The sequence below is a fragment of the Panthera tigris genome, chromosome B2 (genome assembly GCF_018350195.1).
Source record: "Panthera tigris isolate Pti1 chromosome B2, P.tigris_Pti1_mat1.1, whole genome shotgun sequence".
In the NCBI taxonomy this organism is placed as follows: Eukaryota; Metazoa; Chordata; class Mammalia; order Carnivora; family Felidae; genus Panthera; species Panthera tigris.
The window spans coordinates 137,639,091-137,652,609 of record NC_056664.1 but is presented as its reverse complement, the minus strand read 5'-3'; the positions used below and the strand labels follow the sequence as shown (position 1 = coordinate 137,652,609).

The 13,519-nt window shown below is 35.5% G+C and overlaps 1 protein-coding gene across 1 annotated transcript in view; it reads right to left on the bottom strand.

Moving 5' to 3' along the window:
* Window positions 1-13,251, bottom strand: part of OPRM1 (opioid receptor mu 1) — a 48,578-nt gene extending 35,327 nt beyond the window's left edge. The window contains exon 1 of the mRNA XM_015544307.2: window positions 12,856-13,251. Coding sequence (XP_015399793.2) covers window positions 12,856-13,148 — 293 coding nt within the window. The 5' untranslated portion in view covers window positions 13,149-13,251. The remainder of the gene's footprint in view (window positions 1-12,855) is intronic.
* Between the last annotated feature and the right edge of the window lie 268 nt (window positions 13,252-13,519).

The following is a 13,519-nucleotide window of genomic DNA, read 5'->3' as shown; positions in this document are numbered from 1 at the left end:
ACATATGCAAAAATCCCCAACAAAATATTAGCAAGCCAAATTCAACAATACTTTAAAAGGATCATGCACCATGATCAAGTGGGATTTATTTTAGGAATGCAAGGATGGTACAATATCTGCAAATAATCAATGTGCCACATACATCACATTAACAAAATGAAGGATAATATCATGTGATCATTTCAATAAATACATATAAAACATTTAACAAAATCCAACACGCATTTATGATAAAAAATCTCAATAAAGTGGGTATAGAGGGAATGTGCCTCAATGTAATAAAGGCCACATATGACAGGCCCAAAGCTAACATAGTACTCAACAATGAAAAACTGAAAATTTTTCTCAGGAATAAAGATTAGAAAAGGATGCCCATTCTTGCCATTTTATTCAACGTAGTATTGGAAGTCATAGCCATAGCAATTAGGAAAAAAGAAAAGAAAAGGAAATAGAAATATAAAAATCCAAATTATAAAGAAAGAATAAAACTGTCACTATTTGCAGACATGATACTATATATATGCAAGATCCTAAAAACTCCACCAAAAAACTGTTAGAATTAACAAATAAATTCAATAAAGTTGCATGATACAAAATAAATATCCAGAAAAATTTGCTGCACTTCTATACATTAATATCAAACTATCAGAAAGAGAAATTAAGAAAATAATTTCATATACAATTGCATCAAAACAATGATATACTTAGGAATAAATTTAACTAAGGAGATAAAAAATATCTCTGAAAACTATAAGATGTTGATGAAAGAAATCAAAGGGGACAGAAATAAATGGAAAAGTATCTCATACTATGGGTTGGAAGAACCCAACCCATTTTAATATTGTTAAAATGTCAATATTACCAAAAACTGTCTATAGATTCAATGCAACCCCTATCAAGATCCCAATGGAATTTTTACAGAAGTAGAAAAAACACTTTTAAAATTTGTAGGAAACCAAAAAAATCCTGAATGGCCAAAGAAATCTTGACAAGGAAGAACAAAACAGGAGACATCACATATCCTGATTGCAAGCTATATTATAAAACTATTGTCATCAAAACAGTATGGTACTGGCATAATAACAGACAAATAGACCAAAGGAACAGAATTAAGAGCCCAGAAACAGACCCAAATATATACGGTTAACTAATATTTGACAATGGAGTCAAGAATACTCAATGGTGAAAAGACAGTCTCTTCCATATGTGGTGCTGGGATAATCAGATATTCACATGTAAAAGAATGAAACTGGACCCATATCTTACACCACTCTCAAAAATTAAAATAGACTAAAGACTTATATGTAAGACCTGAAACCATGAAACTCCTATAAGAAAACATAGGAACAAGTTTCCTTGACATGGGTCTTGGTAATGATTTTTTATATATGACAACCCAAACACAGGCAACAAAATAAAAAATAAACAAATAGCACTATATCCAACTGAAAAGCTTCTAGACACACAAAATAAATCATTTACAAAGTGAAAAGATGATCCATGGAATGGGAAAAATATTTGCAAGCCATATATCTGATAAGGGGTTAAGATCCAAAATATATAAAGAATTCATATAACTCAGTAACAAAAAACCCAATTAAAAAATGGGCAAAGGACCTGAATAGACATTTATCCAAAGAAGATATACAAAAGGCCAATGTGTACATGGAAAAATGTTCAACATCTTTAGGCATTTGGGAAATGTAAATTGAAACCACAGTGAGATATCACTTCATGAATGTCAGCATGACAAGAAATAACAAATACTGGCATGGATATGGAGAAAAAGGGACTCTTGTGCATCATGCATGTTCTTAAATTTGTGTGCCAATATAGGTATCTAGTGATATACTGATTCATATGGGAACCCATTTTGTCTTCAAGCTATTCCCTTTGATTATGATAAATGATGATTAAAAATACAAAACGTGCCTTCATGACATGAAATTGTAATCATATTTAATATGGAACATACTTTCTGATTTTTTTCTTCAGCTCTGTTTTTAAAATATTTTCTGGGAAAACATTTGTATATGCAGTCGATCCTCATTATTAATGGATTCTGTATTTGCAAACAACCTTGCTTGTTAAATTTTATTTTAACCCTAAACTCTATACTGATGTGTTTTTATGGTCATTTGCAGTTATGTACAGAGTGACAGAAACTTTGAGTTGCTTTGATGGACAAGTTTTCAGCGGAGGTCAAACAAAGCAACACTCTGCCTTCCCATTTCAACTCTCAGACTACAAATGTCTCCTTTCTGTGACACATTTATAGCATTTTTGCGTTGTTTGTCGGTAATCTTACTATTTAAAATTGACCTCAAACAGAGTGCTGAAGTGCTGTCTGGTGTTCCTAAGTATAAGATGGCAGTGATGTGTCTAATATCTTAGATGAGTTTCATGCAGACATTGGTTACAATGCTGTTGACTGTGCATTCAATGTTAATGAATCGACAATAAAGATTAAATGGATGCCTTTATACAGAACCACAAATAACAGAAAGTTATGTTTTGATTAATTGATGCAAATGTGACTGTGGCTCACAGGAATGTAACCCTAAATCTTCTCTAGAAGCAAAGCTTCAGTCTTGTCTAATTTATTAGTCACAATGACTTCATAAAACATAACTATCATGAATATTGAGAACTGACTGTATTAACTTTTTAGTAATTTCACTCTTTAAAATCTTTCTGTATTTCAATCATAAGAGCACAATCGATTTCCAATTTAATGTTTTTGGACTTACACATATATGCACATATAGATATATGTGTGTGTATGTGAATTTATGATTTTCTGATATTAATCCAGTGATACAGATCGTTTTTCATGATTCAAGTTATAAAAGCTAAATACCCATGAATAAAGCAGTGAATTGAGAGAATTGTCTGAATCAGAATTTACATCTGAATACTTTGAGGTGAATCTGAAATGCTGAAAAGTTTGAATTACAAAATATTTCAAAGATGCATGCTTCTGTTGTTCAACTTTGAGATGTTTTCATTTCTTAACTATCACAGAGAGATAGTTGTATATCAAGTCTTCAAGGATTATCAAGTGACATTTTGTAAAAGCATGAGAAAATGTCCATACTTTTCACAATCAGAGCCTTTATCATGGGTTACAGTGCAGGGAACTTGGTTGTAGAAGTACTTTGGGGAGGCTGCAAAGAGAAATGGCTTTAAGTTGAGACTTGAAGAATAAGGATTTTATTAGAAAAAGTAGATGACAGGGGAAAATAAAAATTTATAGAAGAAATTAGTATGTAGCATATTTGGAGACTGAATGTATCATGTTGGTTTAATATATTTAAACCTTAAATTACGAAGAATAATTTTTACTAAGTGTGAATGATTACATTTGAATCTCTTTAGGACACCTACTTATATGCAACTAAGAAGATAACACATGATCGAATTTAAAAAACATACTCGACAATATTCTTGCCTGGGCAGAAACTTATATCCAGAACAGAATGATCTCTCTCTCATTTGAACCCGTCCAGGGTTCCCTCAGGTGTAACAGTCCTATCTGCCCTACTTTAGAATGCAACATCCTGAATATAATTAATTTCTGAAAGCGAATATTAAAATAATCTTTACATGAATTAAAAAGAGAATGAGAGAGAGGGAGGGAGGGGGAAGGAGGAGAGGGGGAGAGAACAGGAGAGGAAAGAGAAGTGTCAGGGTTTAAGCTGAATCTGAGAAGTCTGAGTCCAGGCCATATACTGTGTGTGACCTTTGAGGCTCAACCGTAGGCAACTACAAAGGCTCTACCTGGTAGACTTCATGGGGAGAAGCTGTCCTCCCCACAAGAGACTTGGTGTATAATCTGGAGGAATTTGTGTTCGAGGACTCATGCCCCTCTTCCACCTCAACAGCAATGCTCTAAGATGTATATGCATCACTAGTCCAACTGCCTCCATTTGGAGCCTTCTTATTGAGTAGGCCTTGACAAAGCTATTTCCAGGTGTCTCTGCTGAGACCTCCTTATCAGGAGTCCTTGAAGAAACTCTTCTCTCTGACTCAATGCTTTCCCGCTCCTAGCTCTTCTTGTGACCTGGTGCCTTAATGTGGGGAAAAACAGAACCCCGGGGAGCGGACACTTGTATCTTGTTTTGTGTCTTGCTTATACTCTCACAGTAAGTGAATGAAGCCTTGACTGTTGCCTTCAGTCTGGCTCATTATATTAATTGACTACCACCAAACTGGCATCTCAGCAATTTCTCTCTCTGACAGAATCCATTTGAGCTTATCTAAAATGCAAGAGGGTGAGATGGAATTGAAAACATTATTTAATTTGGTAAATCATTACTCTTTTTTCCCTAGATAGTATAGCTGCAAAATTATGGAGAAGTAGTCCTTGAAGTTGCCATAGGAATTCTTAGTACTAGAAGGGACTTCAAGAGTTTTTCAGTTCAATTCTTACATTTTACAGATGAGGAGAATGAGGCACAGAACAGTTTGAAATTGAGCCACAAGTGGCACTTGGGGTCCTGAGCCAAAGCAAAAAGACATTTTTTTCTATGTGACCTTTATATTCTACAATGTATATCTTGAATTCAAAGACCCTTAGCCTGAAGAATTTGTGGGGAAATAAAATGGCCTGAAGCAAGAATGGATGCCTAGGGAAAGGAGATGCGAAGACAAACTCATTACATGATGTTTATTGTATACGACATTTCTTGTATCTGCTGTTTCAGCTCATTTTGAGGACCCTGAAATTTTCTTGAATTTAGTTATCATGAGAACTTTTATGGTTATTATATAACTTGGAACCAGTGGAGAAGGGGGTGGTAGTTTTTGTCTTCAGATAATTTATTAGAAGGCACAGGAGGCTTTATTTATTTCTTTTACATATCTGAGAGCATATTGCTACCATCACCCTGAACTCAAGAAGGAATCCGAACACTACACATGACTGTTACCTCCTTCCTGTCCATTAAGGGAAAATCTACTAAAGCCTTTCCTGAATCCTGAAACAGGAAAACTAATAAAAGGAAAAGCTTCGCTCATGAATTCTCTTCATTGTTCTAATATGGGATACTGATTAGAATTTTTCTTAAGAACTTTTAATTATTCAGGAAAACCTATATTTAATGAATTGGCAAAGGTCTATTTATCAATTGGATTTTACTGTGCCAACACATTGTAACCAATCATAAAAATAACAGGAATGATGAGCTTTACAGAGTGAGACAGAAATTGGTGTGAAGGTAAATCATTTTGGAAAGCATTTGCAGGGAATAGAAGTGGGAACAGAAGTGGGGGAGTAGAAGGTAAAAAGGAAAGAAGGAAAAGCATGTTCTTGAAATGGTCACAATGAAGACCAGAGTTTCTAATGTGCCTTGTGGTCTGCTCCTCAGAACTGTGTACCTAAGGGTAGAGGGAAGCAGAGGGGACCATTTGTCCACAGCTTCCCATTTCCCCAGTCAAGGTGTCTTTCGTGGGTGGCAACTTCCTCACACATTCTCACCTGTGAATACCAGACTGATTTCTGTGGAGGGTGGTAGAGTCAGAGAAGTTCCAGGGATGAAAACAAGGGCTATAGATGCAGCTAGGGTAGAAAGTTACCAAGATATATCCGGGCAAAACTAACTGCCATACTAATCACTGAAGTCAAAGGTGAACAGCAGGATGAGAGGTGAGGTACAACAAAGGTCTGAAATGATATGAAAATCACTATTTTAAAATATTACCTGAGAGAGCTCTGGAAATTCCATGAAAGTGCTCTAAGGACAGCAATGGAGGGTAGGATGGGGCTAGCAGTTGAGCAGTGCTCTGTGGCCCCAGCATGTGATTCATCCTGAATAGTTCCTTTGATTTCCTTTATATATTGGCTTATGAGTTTGTTTTTTTAAATAGAGTTCACTTATTTATTTTGAGACAGAGAGAGATCACAAGTGCATAGGAGCAAGGGAGGGGCAGAGAGAGAGGGAGAGATTGATCCCTCTGCAAGCTCTGTGTTCTCATCACGGAGCCCAATACAGGGCTTGATCCCATGAACTATGAGATCATGACCTGAGCTGAATGCCCATGGAAGAGTCAATTGCCCAACCTACTGAGCCACCCAGGCATTCCAATATATTGACTTAGGAGTTCTTGAAGTAAGTGTCTACATCTAAGCACAAGTTTGGAGACTATAGTCATAAATCATTGTTTTAGTTAATTAATATACATTAATCTTTATGAAGATTAAAAATATGAAATTCACATATTTTAAAAACTTCACACAACATTTAGCCTTAGTATTTATCGTTAATATATTTTAAGATGTCACACGGTTTTACATTATTTATCAAAACCAGTTTATCTGCTCCTGCTAACCAAAATAATTTTATTTCAATTAATACCTAAAGTGGAATTCTAGAAGAAATAACATTTTAAACTTTTATGTGTAAAGAGTTCTCTAAGACATTCAAAATCCCAAAGTAAGGATTGTTAGCATTTAGCATGAATGACATTTTGAAGTAGTCAGAAACCAATTATTTTTATTTCCTCCTTAGAAGTAGAGAAATTATACCTAGGTTTTATTCACAAGATTTACTTATTGTAGCAGTTGCCAGAAGTTTTCCCCCAAATACTGCATGTAAGTATTAATGAAAATATTTGTTCAGGAAAACACTTGTGAGGAAATCTTCACAATAATTCTTAACACAGATTTAGAGATAAGTTAACAGTATTAAGGAGAGTTAATTCTTCAACATCTCGTTTCTAAGATCTGCTGGAACTAGAACAACTCTGGGAAAATAGTGAAATTATGTCTATTCACATTAATATAAAATATAAACATTTAATATATAAAGTTCAAAGAACATGTTTCAAAGATTATACTTTATGGAAGCACAGCAAAAATAAAAGTTTAAAATATGCCTATGAATAATAACCACCAAATTTACAGTAATAATAGTCTCTGGGGAGTCAGTATAATAGGAGAAATGAGGTCGCTTCTTATATATATGTAGCATATGTATAATATAATTTACATATTATATGTTATTGTGTATATATAATTGTTATATATTGTGGATTACTTATAATATATAATGTTTATTTTGGAGACAGAGGGAGACAGAGCGCGAGTGGGGGAGGGGCAGAGAGAGAGAGAGAGAGAGAGAGAGAGAGATCGACAGAATCTGAGACAGGCCTGTCAGCACAGAGCCTGATGTGAGGCTTGAACCCACGAACCATGAGATCATGACCTGAGCCTAAGTCGGATGCTTAACCGACTGAGCCACCCAGGCGCCCCAACTTATAATATATAAAACACACAAGCGTGTATTGTATATTATATAAAGTATACAATATATATCATTATGTGTAATATATAATATATATTACTAGTATATATAATTATTATAATTATACATATAATTTTTGAAGGTGAAGAATCTTGTTACTCTCTATACATTCCTTTGTGCTGGAAACATTTAATAAAATATGAGATAGCTCATTCTTTCAAGAAAGAAAGGAGAGAAAGAAGAGAAACTCAGTGATAACTCTATGTAGATGACAGAAACACAACCTACCACAGAGGAAATGAGAAGCAACTTAGTGTTTTTGGGACACTCTGAAGAGCAGTGTTCTGGTAGAATTAGCACCTGTATGTGAAATGAAGTTGACACTGTAAGAAACACTACGGGGAGCTCTGTATTGCAAGTAAAAGGAATACAATTAAATTCTTATATTTTCATGTAAACCATCATGGTAAGGACAGATTTTTATTTAGTAGGATTTTTTTTCCTTTAAATCCATCCTCAAAAAAAATCATCCTCTCACTAGGATATTTTACAGTTTTAAAAAAGAAAGCAAGCTTTGTTAGTATTTGAGCTTTCTAAATAAACAATTATCTCTTTTTATTTTATTAAAATTACTAGTGGCCATATTCAGGGACTTATGCATTAAAATTAACTCATATGTATATACGTATTTGTGTGTGTGTGTGTGTGTGTGTTAGATAAAATATATATATAATAGATATATAAAATATATATCTAATATATATATATTAGATAAAACATTGTTATTCCTTATTTTTTCAGCTAATTATATCTGAAGTGAGGAAAAAAGCTTATACTTCTGTTCTAATCAGTCATGACTGTTCATTTTGTAGTTTAAATCTGAATCAAATATTTAGTATATAAAACAAGTATAAGCTCATAGGACTTGTTTTAAAGTCAGAAATACTTTTTAGTGAAAGAAAAATGACAATAACATCTTGCATATATATACATTCTCTGCTCTGGTAACTGGTCATATTGAGAATTTATCTAGTCAAATTAAGAAGTAATCTGAAAAATGAAGGCAATATCATTCATTTGGCACTCTTCATTGGAACTTTATTGGTCAGGATGATTTACACAACTCATAGAGATCTAACAGTTTCCAACCCTCTACTTTTTCTTTTTTCTTTCTGTTCTTTCTTCTTTTCTTTCTTTCTTTCTTTCTTTCTTTCTTTCTTTCTTTCTTTCTTTCTTTCCTTCTTTTTGTTCTTTCTTTCTCTTTCTTTCTTTCTTTCTTTCTTTCCTTCTTTTTGTTCTTTCTTTCTCTTTCTTTCTTTCTTTCTTTCTTTCTTTCTTTCTTAACAGTGTCTGCATAGACAATGTTCATGACTACAGGGACAAATCTTTTTGGAAAAAAAACTTACAAAAATAAATCCATGTGGGACAATATCAACTTTTATATTTATGATTAATTCTATGCTTTGGATAAGTGCTCTCAAAAAATGAAACATTCCTGTGGCTATAACTCTGTGTACTATTCTGGTTGATTTTTTATTTTTTTTATTTTTATTTTTTTTATTATTATTTTTTTTTATTTTTTTTTTAACAGTTTTTTGAGCTTTAATATCATCAGGGCCTCGTAACTTGGTATGTCAGTTCCTGCAACAGGAATGCACCTGTTTGATAGACCTGTATTCCCATTCATCTAACACAACCTCTCCTGCATTGACAATGATTCCATAATCAGTGCCTGTTTCCTCAGTGGCTCTTCTGTGTCTGTGCTTCTGTTGCTAAATAATCTTGCTTTAGGTTGATGTCTGCTATTTTGAATTATTCTCTTCTCTTCAATCAGGTTCTGGATAAGTCTTTGTTAACCTTGAAGGCTTTCTCCCTCCTTAATGTATTTGACTTTGGAGTACTACTTCTGTGCCTTGTCTACCATTATTATTACTGGAACTAGCTGCTAAGATCCATTGAACTCTTCATATTACTTGGTTACCATAATATATTCTTTTATGTGCATTCCATCATGTAAACTTGTAACACAGCCCTGGGAAGTAGAAATTGTTGTTATACCTGTTTTGCTGATGCATAGAGTTCTTTTTTTTTTTTTTTAATATATGAAATTTACTGTCAAATTGGTTTCCATACAACACCCAGTGCTCATCCCAAAAGGTGCCCTCCTCAATACCCATCACCCACCCTGCCCTCCCTCCCACCCCCCATCAACCCTCAGTTTGTTCTCAGTTTTTAACAGTCTCTTAGGCTTTGGCTCTCTCCCACTCTAACCTCTTTTTTTTTTTTTTTTTTTCCTTCCCCTCCCCCATGGGTTTCTGTTACGTTTCTCAGGATCCACATAAGAGTGAAACCATATAGTATCTGTCTTTCTCTGTATGGCTTATTTCACTTAGCATCACACTCTCCAGTTCCATCCACGTTGCTACAAAAGGCCATATTTCATTTTTTCTCATTGCCACGTAGTATTCCATTGTGTATATAAACCACAATTTCTTTATCCATTCATCAGTTGATGGACATTTAGGCTCTTTCCATAATTTGGCTATTGTTGAGAGTGCTGCTATAATCTGGTTGATTTTTTAAAAAATATTCTTGACAATAATGCATTTTGTAATATTTTATCACCACAGTTTTTAGAATTTGTGTGGTAAATTTAATAATATTATCTTGCAAGTAATTTTTTTCTTTAAAACCAAAAAGAGTTTTTGTGTGATGAATAGCTATAACATTTCTATCATTTGACATCTGGATTTTAAATCTTTAGATCATAGGATGGTGATGGTATCTCTTTTCCTCCCTCATGTTTTTCAGAACAGCACTGTGTAAGAATCCTACTTAAGTTATACTATTTAATAATGTTGTTGATGAAGGTATGATGATGATGGAGTTGGGACAGAACAGAGCAGTAATAATCATGGTATCTGCGTTAGCAGTTATCTTTGTTGTTGTTTTGGTTGCCATAGTCACCTGAGCCTCATGATTCACTTGGTGTATTAAAACATACTAATAAATATTACCTTAATCTGGTTAGGAAACTGCAACTTGACCATTAATTGTACTTGACCTTTCAAAAGTATTTGTTGAACTTTAAATAATAGCAGGACGTGAGCATTTTACCTCAATACTCTAATGGGGGTAGCATTTTACTCACCTTTTTAACAGGGGCAATAATATCTCTGAACTATCACTTTTGTAGTAAAAACACCACAGCCTGGAGACAGTCCAATTAAATATTCTAAGCTAAATAAACATATTTTCTTCAACCCCAGATGCTTTCTTCATCACTTCATCAGTCACTAAACTGTCTATTTTTCTGTTTCGCAGTCATATTCCCAGAGGGTTACCTGACTGTGGAATTAAACACCCAACTTGCCACAGGTGGGTGTTGGGGATGAGTTTTCAAATCACACTGCATTTTGTTAGAACAGAGAAGTAAAGCATAATATCATGTTCTCACTAAGATGCAATGTCACTATCTGTCTCCAAGCCATCAAGAGGTCAGATGCCTTTAAAACAAACTCACCTAACCAGCAATCTCTTAAACACTGAAATAATACCAGCCTTCTTATTTCACAGCCAAATTGCTGCTTTACTGGCTCTCTCTTTATAGAAAAGTGTAAACTAGAGGGGAGAAAAATAAGGAAGGAAAATACCAAGAGAAGAAATAAAAGGAAATAAAAGATTATGCTTCAGACAGCAGGATTTCTAGACACTTTAGTAACTTCTCTTCATTGTGTCCATGATTCCAGACATAAATTTGGGGTACTTTATTATTTCCGCATTATTACGGCTAACTAAATCTATTCCGTCAGTCTTTTAGTTGTATTAACTCAAATCATAATTTGCCACTCTAATAAAAAGAAAATTATATTGGCTAATATAGATATCATATTGAACTAACAATATTATAGAACTAATGAACTATCTGTCCTTGAAGAAATCACTGATATTTTCTGTGCCTCAGTTTACTCATCTAACATAGGTAATCTCTAGGGTCCCTTCCAGTCTTATCAGCTTGTGATTCTATGAATTTTCTTAGGACAAATGAGAATCATATTCTCTCTTTATAAAGCAGTCCTTTAATTATGCTTTATTTATTTATTTTTATTATCATAACTGCAAATTAGACTTGGTTTTTTATCTTTGAATCTTTGTATTGGATTATTACAAGGTAAATGTTTTCAAAAATAAATTCTTCCATTGATTTCCTTCCTGCATTTTCCCTTCTGTTGTTAGCCTTCTTCTCAATAGATGGTGCTCTTTTCTCAGAGACACTACTTATCTTATACCTCAGCAAAAGATTAGAGAAATTAGTTTTATTCTTTAACAATCATTAATTAAAGAGATCAGGCATATAAGAAAGAATCGATTACAAGCAACTTGCAGCACCTTGATCATGAAAGTATAACAGGGAACATGATTGTTTAATGATTGAGGAGCTCCATTAAGCCCTGCAATACTTGCTGAATAGATGGAGTGAATATTGTAACTAAATATGAAAATACCATGTTCACTACATACAAATAACCCCTAGTAGGAAGAAAACCCCATTTTAAGGTGTTAAAATATTTATTTACTTTAACAAAAATGAATATATCATATTCCATATTAGCATGTAGGATTTGAATATACACACCAGCACTAATGCAATCTACATTAATCTCAATTAATATTGAAAACTCGTACACTCTTTGCCAAACAAACCTGGAGCATATGAGTAAACAGAATATGGCCCACAAATTCTTTTGACATAATTTCACTGAGTAAAGACACTTTTTTCCCCATGAGCAACCACTGTAACTTCTTTATATTATAGTTTATAATCCAGAATTATGTCGCTTTTGGTCACTTTTAACTGGGTCTCATTATCAAAGGATTTGAAAAACAGTCATACCCTGCATTTCTCCTGAACCACACTCTATTCCCAATTCGGTTTGTGACTCCCATAGCAGATCTACAGCTGCCAACTGCAAAATGGTCTAGGCAACCCAACTGTCATATTTATTACAACAAAACAACATTATTTACTGTGGAGAGACACAAGAAAAACTTTCTCACTGAGTGTGGCCTCAGGATGGCCACAAGGGAAGTGAGACAAATGTGACAAGGAAAGAGGAGGGCAGGGGGTGCAGCAAAGTACACGAAAACCAGCAGGGGTAGGAGAGTTGCCAAGGTTCTTCTCTGAAAAGAACTCAAAAGGAGATCGGTCCCCAAATTAGGAAATCTTACTAGAATTCCTCTTTCATTATTCACAAATTACTGTGTGGAAGGGACTGAGGGTTCCTGTGTCCAAGAGCCCCCTTGGCTCAGTGTAAGTGAGCTCTAAGACAGAGCTTATTATTATTATTTTTTTTCCCCCGGAGCTTTACAGCTTCTACCAAAGCAACTTCTCTGTTTCTGAAATTTTTGATTCTTTAACAGTGGAGAGAAAAACAGAAAAGTAGATTTTTGCACTCACAACAACCACTCTATCCACTGTCGCTCCCATAATACCCCCCTGTTTACCTCTCTTCTCTCATCCTCCCGCCAAACGCTACCCAGGGGTCAGGTGTCCCTTTACGCCCCTATTAGCTGCTGAAATCTCTGCTGGGAGCCCTGGCGCCTTCCTTACCTGATAATCACATACATGACCAGGAAGTTTCCGAAGAGACCCACGACGCACACGATGGAGTAGAGGGCCATGATGGTGATGGCTGTGATCATGGAAGGACTGCCGGTCGAAAGGCACGAGCTGTCGCTCCCGCCCAGCTCCGTGCGGTTAGGACCGCATGGGTCGGACAGGTTGCCATCTAGGTGGGAGAAGTTGACCCAGGAACCCGGGCTAGGTGCTGGGGAGCAACTTGAAGAGTGCAAATAGGGATCAGTGCAATTGCTGGCGTTCGTGGGGACGGTGCTGCTGTCCATGGTGCTGACGCCTGGCTGGGACCTCGTTGTGAGGTAACAGCGAGCACCCAGACTTTTCCAGGTTCCACGCGTCTCAGCTGCTTCCTCTCGCCGCCGCTACCACAGTTCCTGCTATTTCTTACAGAGACCAATCCTGGTGCAGCCAGAGAGGAGCTTCAGGCAGAAGGGGAGAGCTGGGCATCTGACATTATCCACTGTTTGTAGCCCCCTTTCGCCTTAGTAGTAGAGACACATCCTCAACCCAACACCACTGTAGGGAGGGGAGGGAGGGCTGTGCGGGATCCAGAGGCTGGAGGGGAGGGAGAAGAGAGAAGGGGGGTGGATTTTGCGCAAAGCGATCTAACGAGTTGGTCTGTCTCCCCATTCGGCAC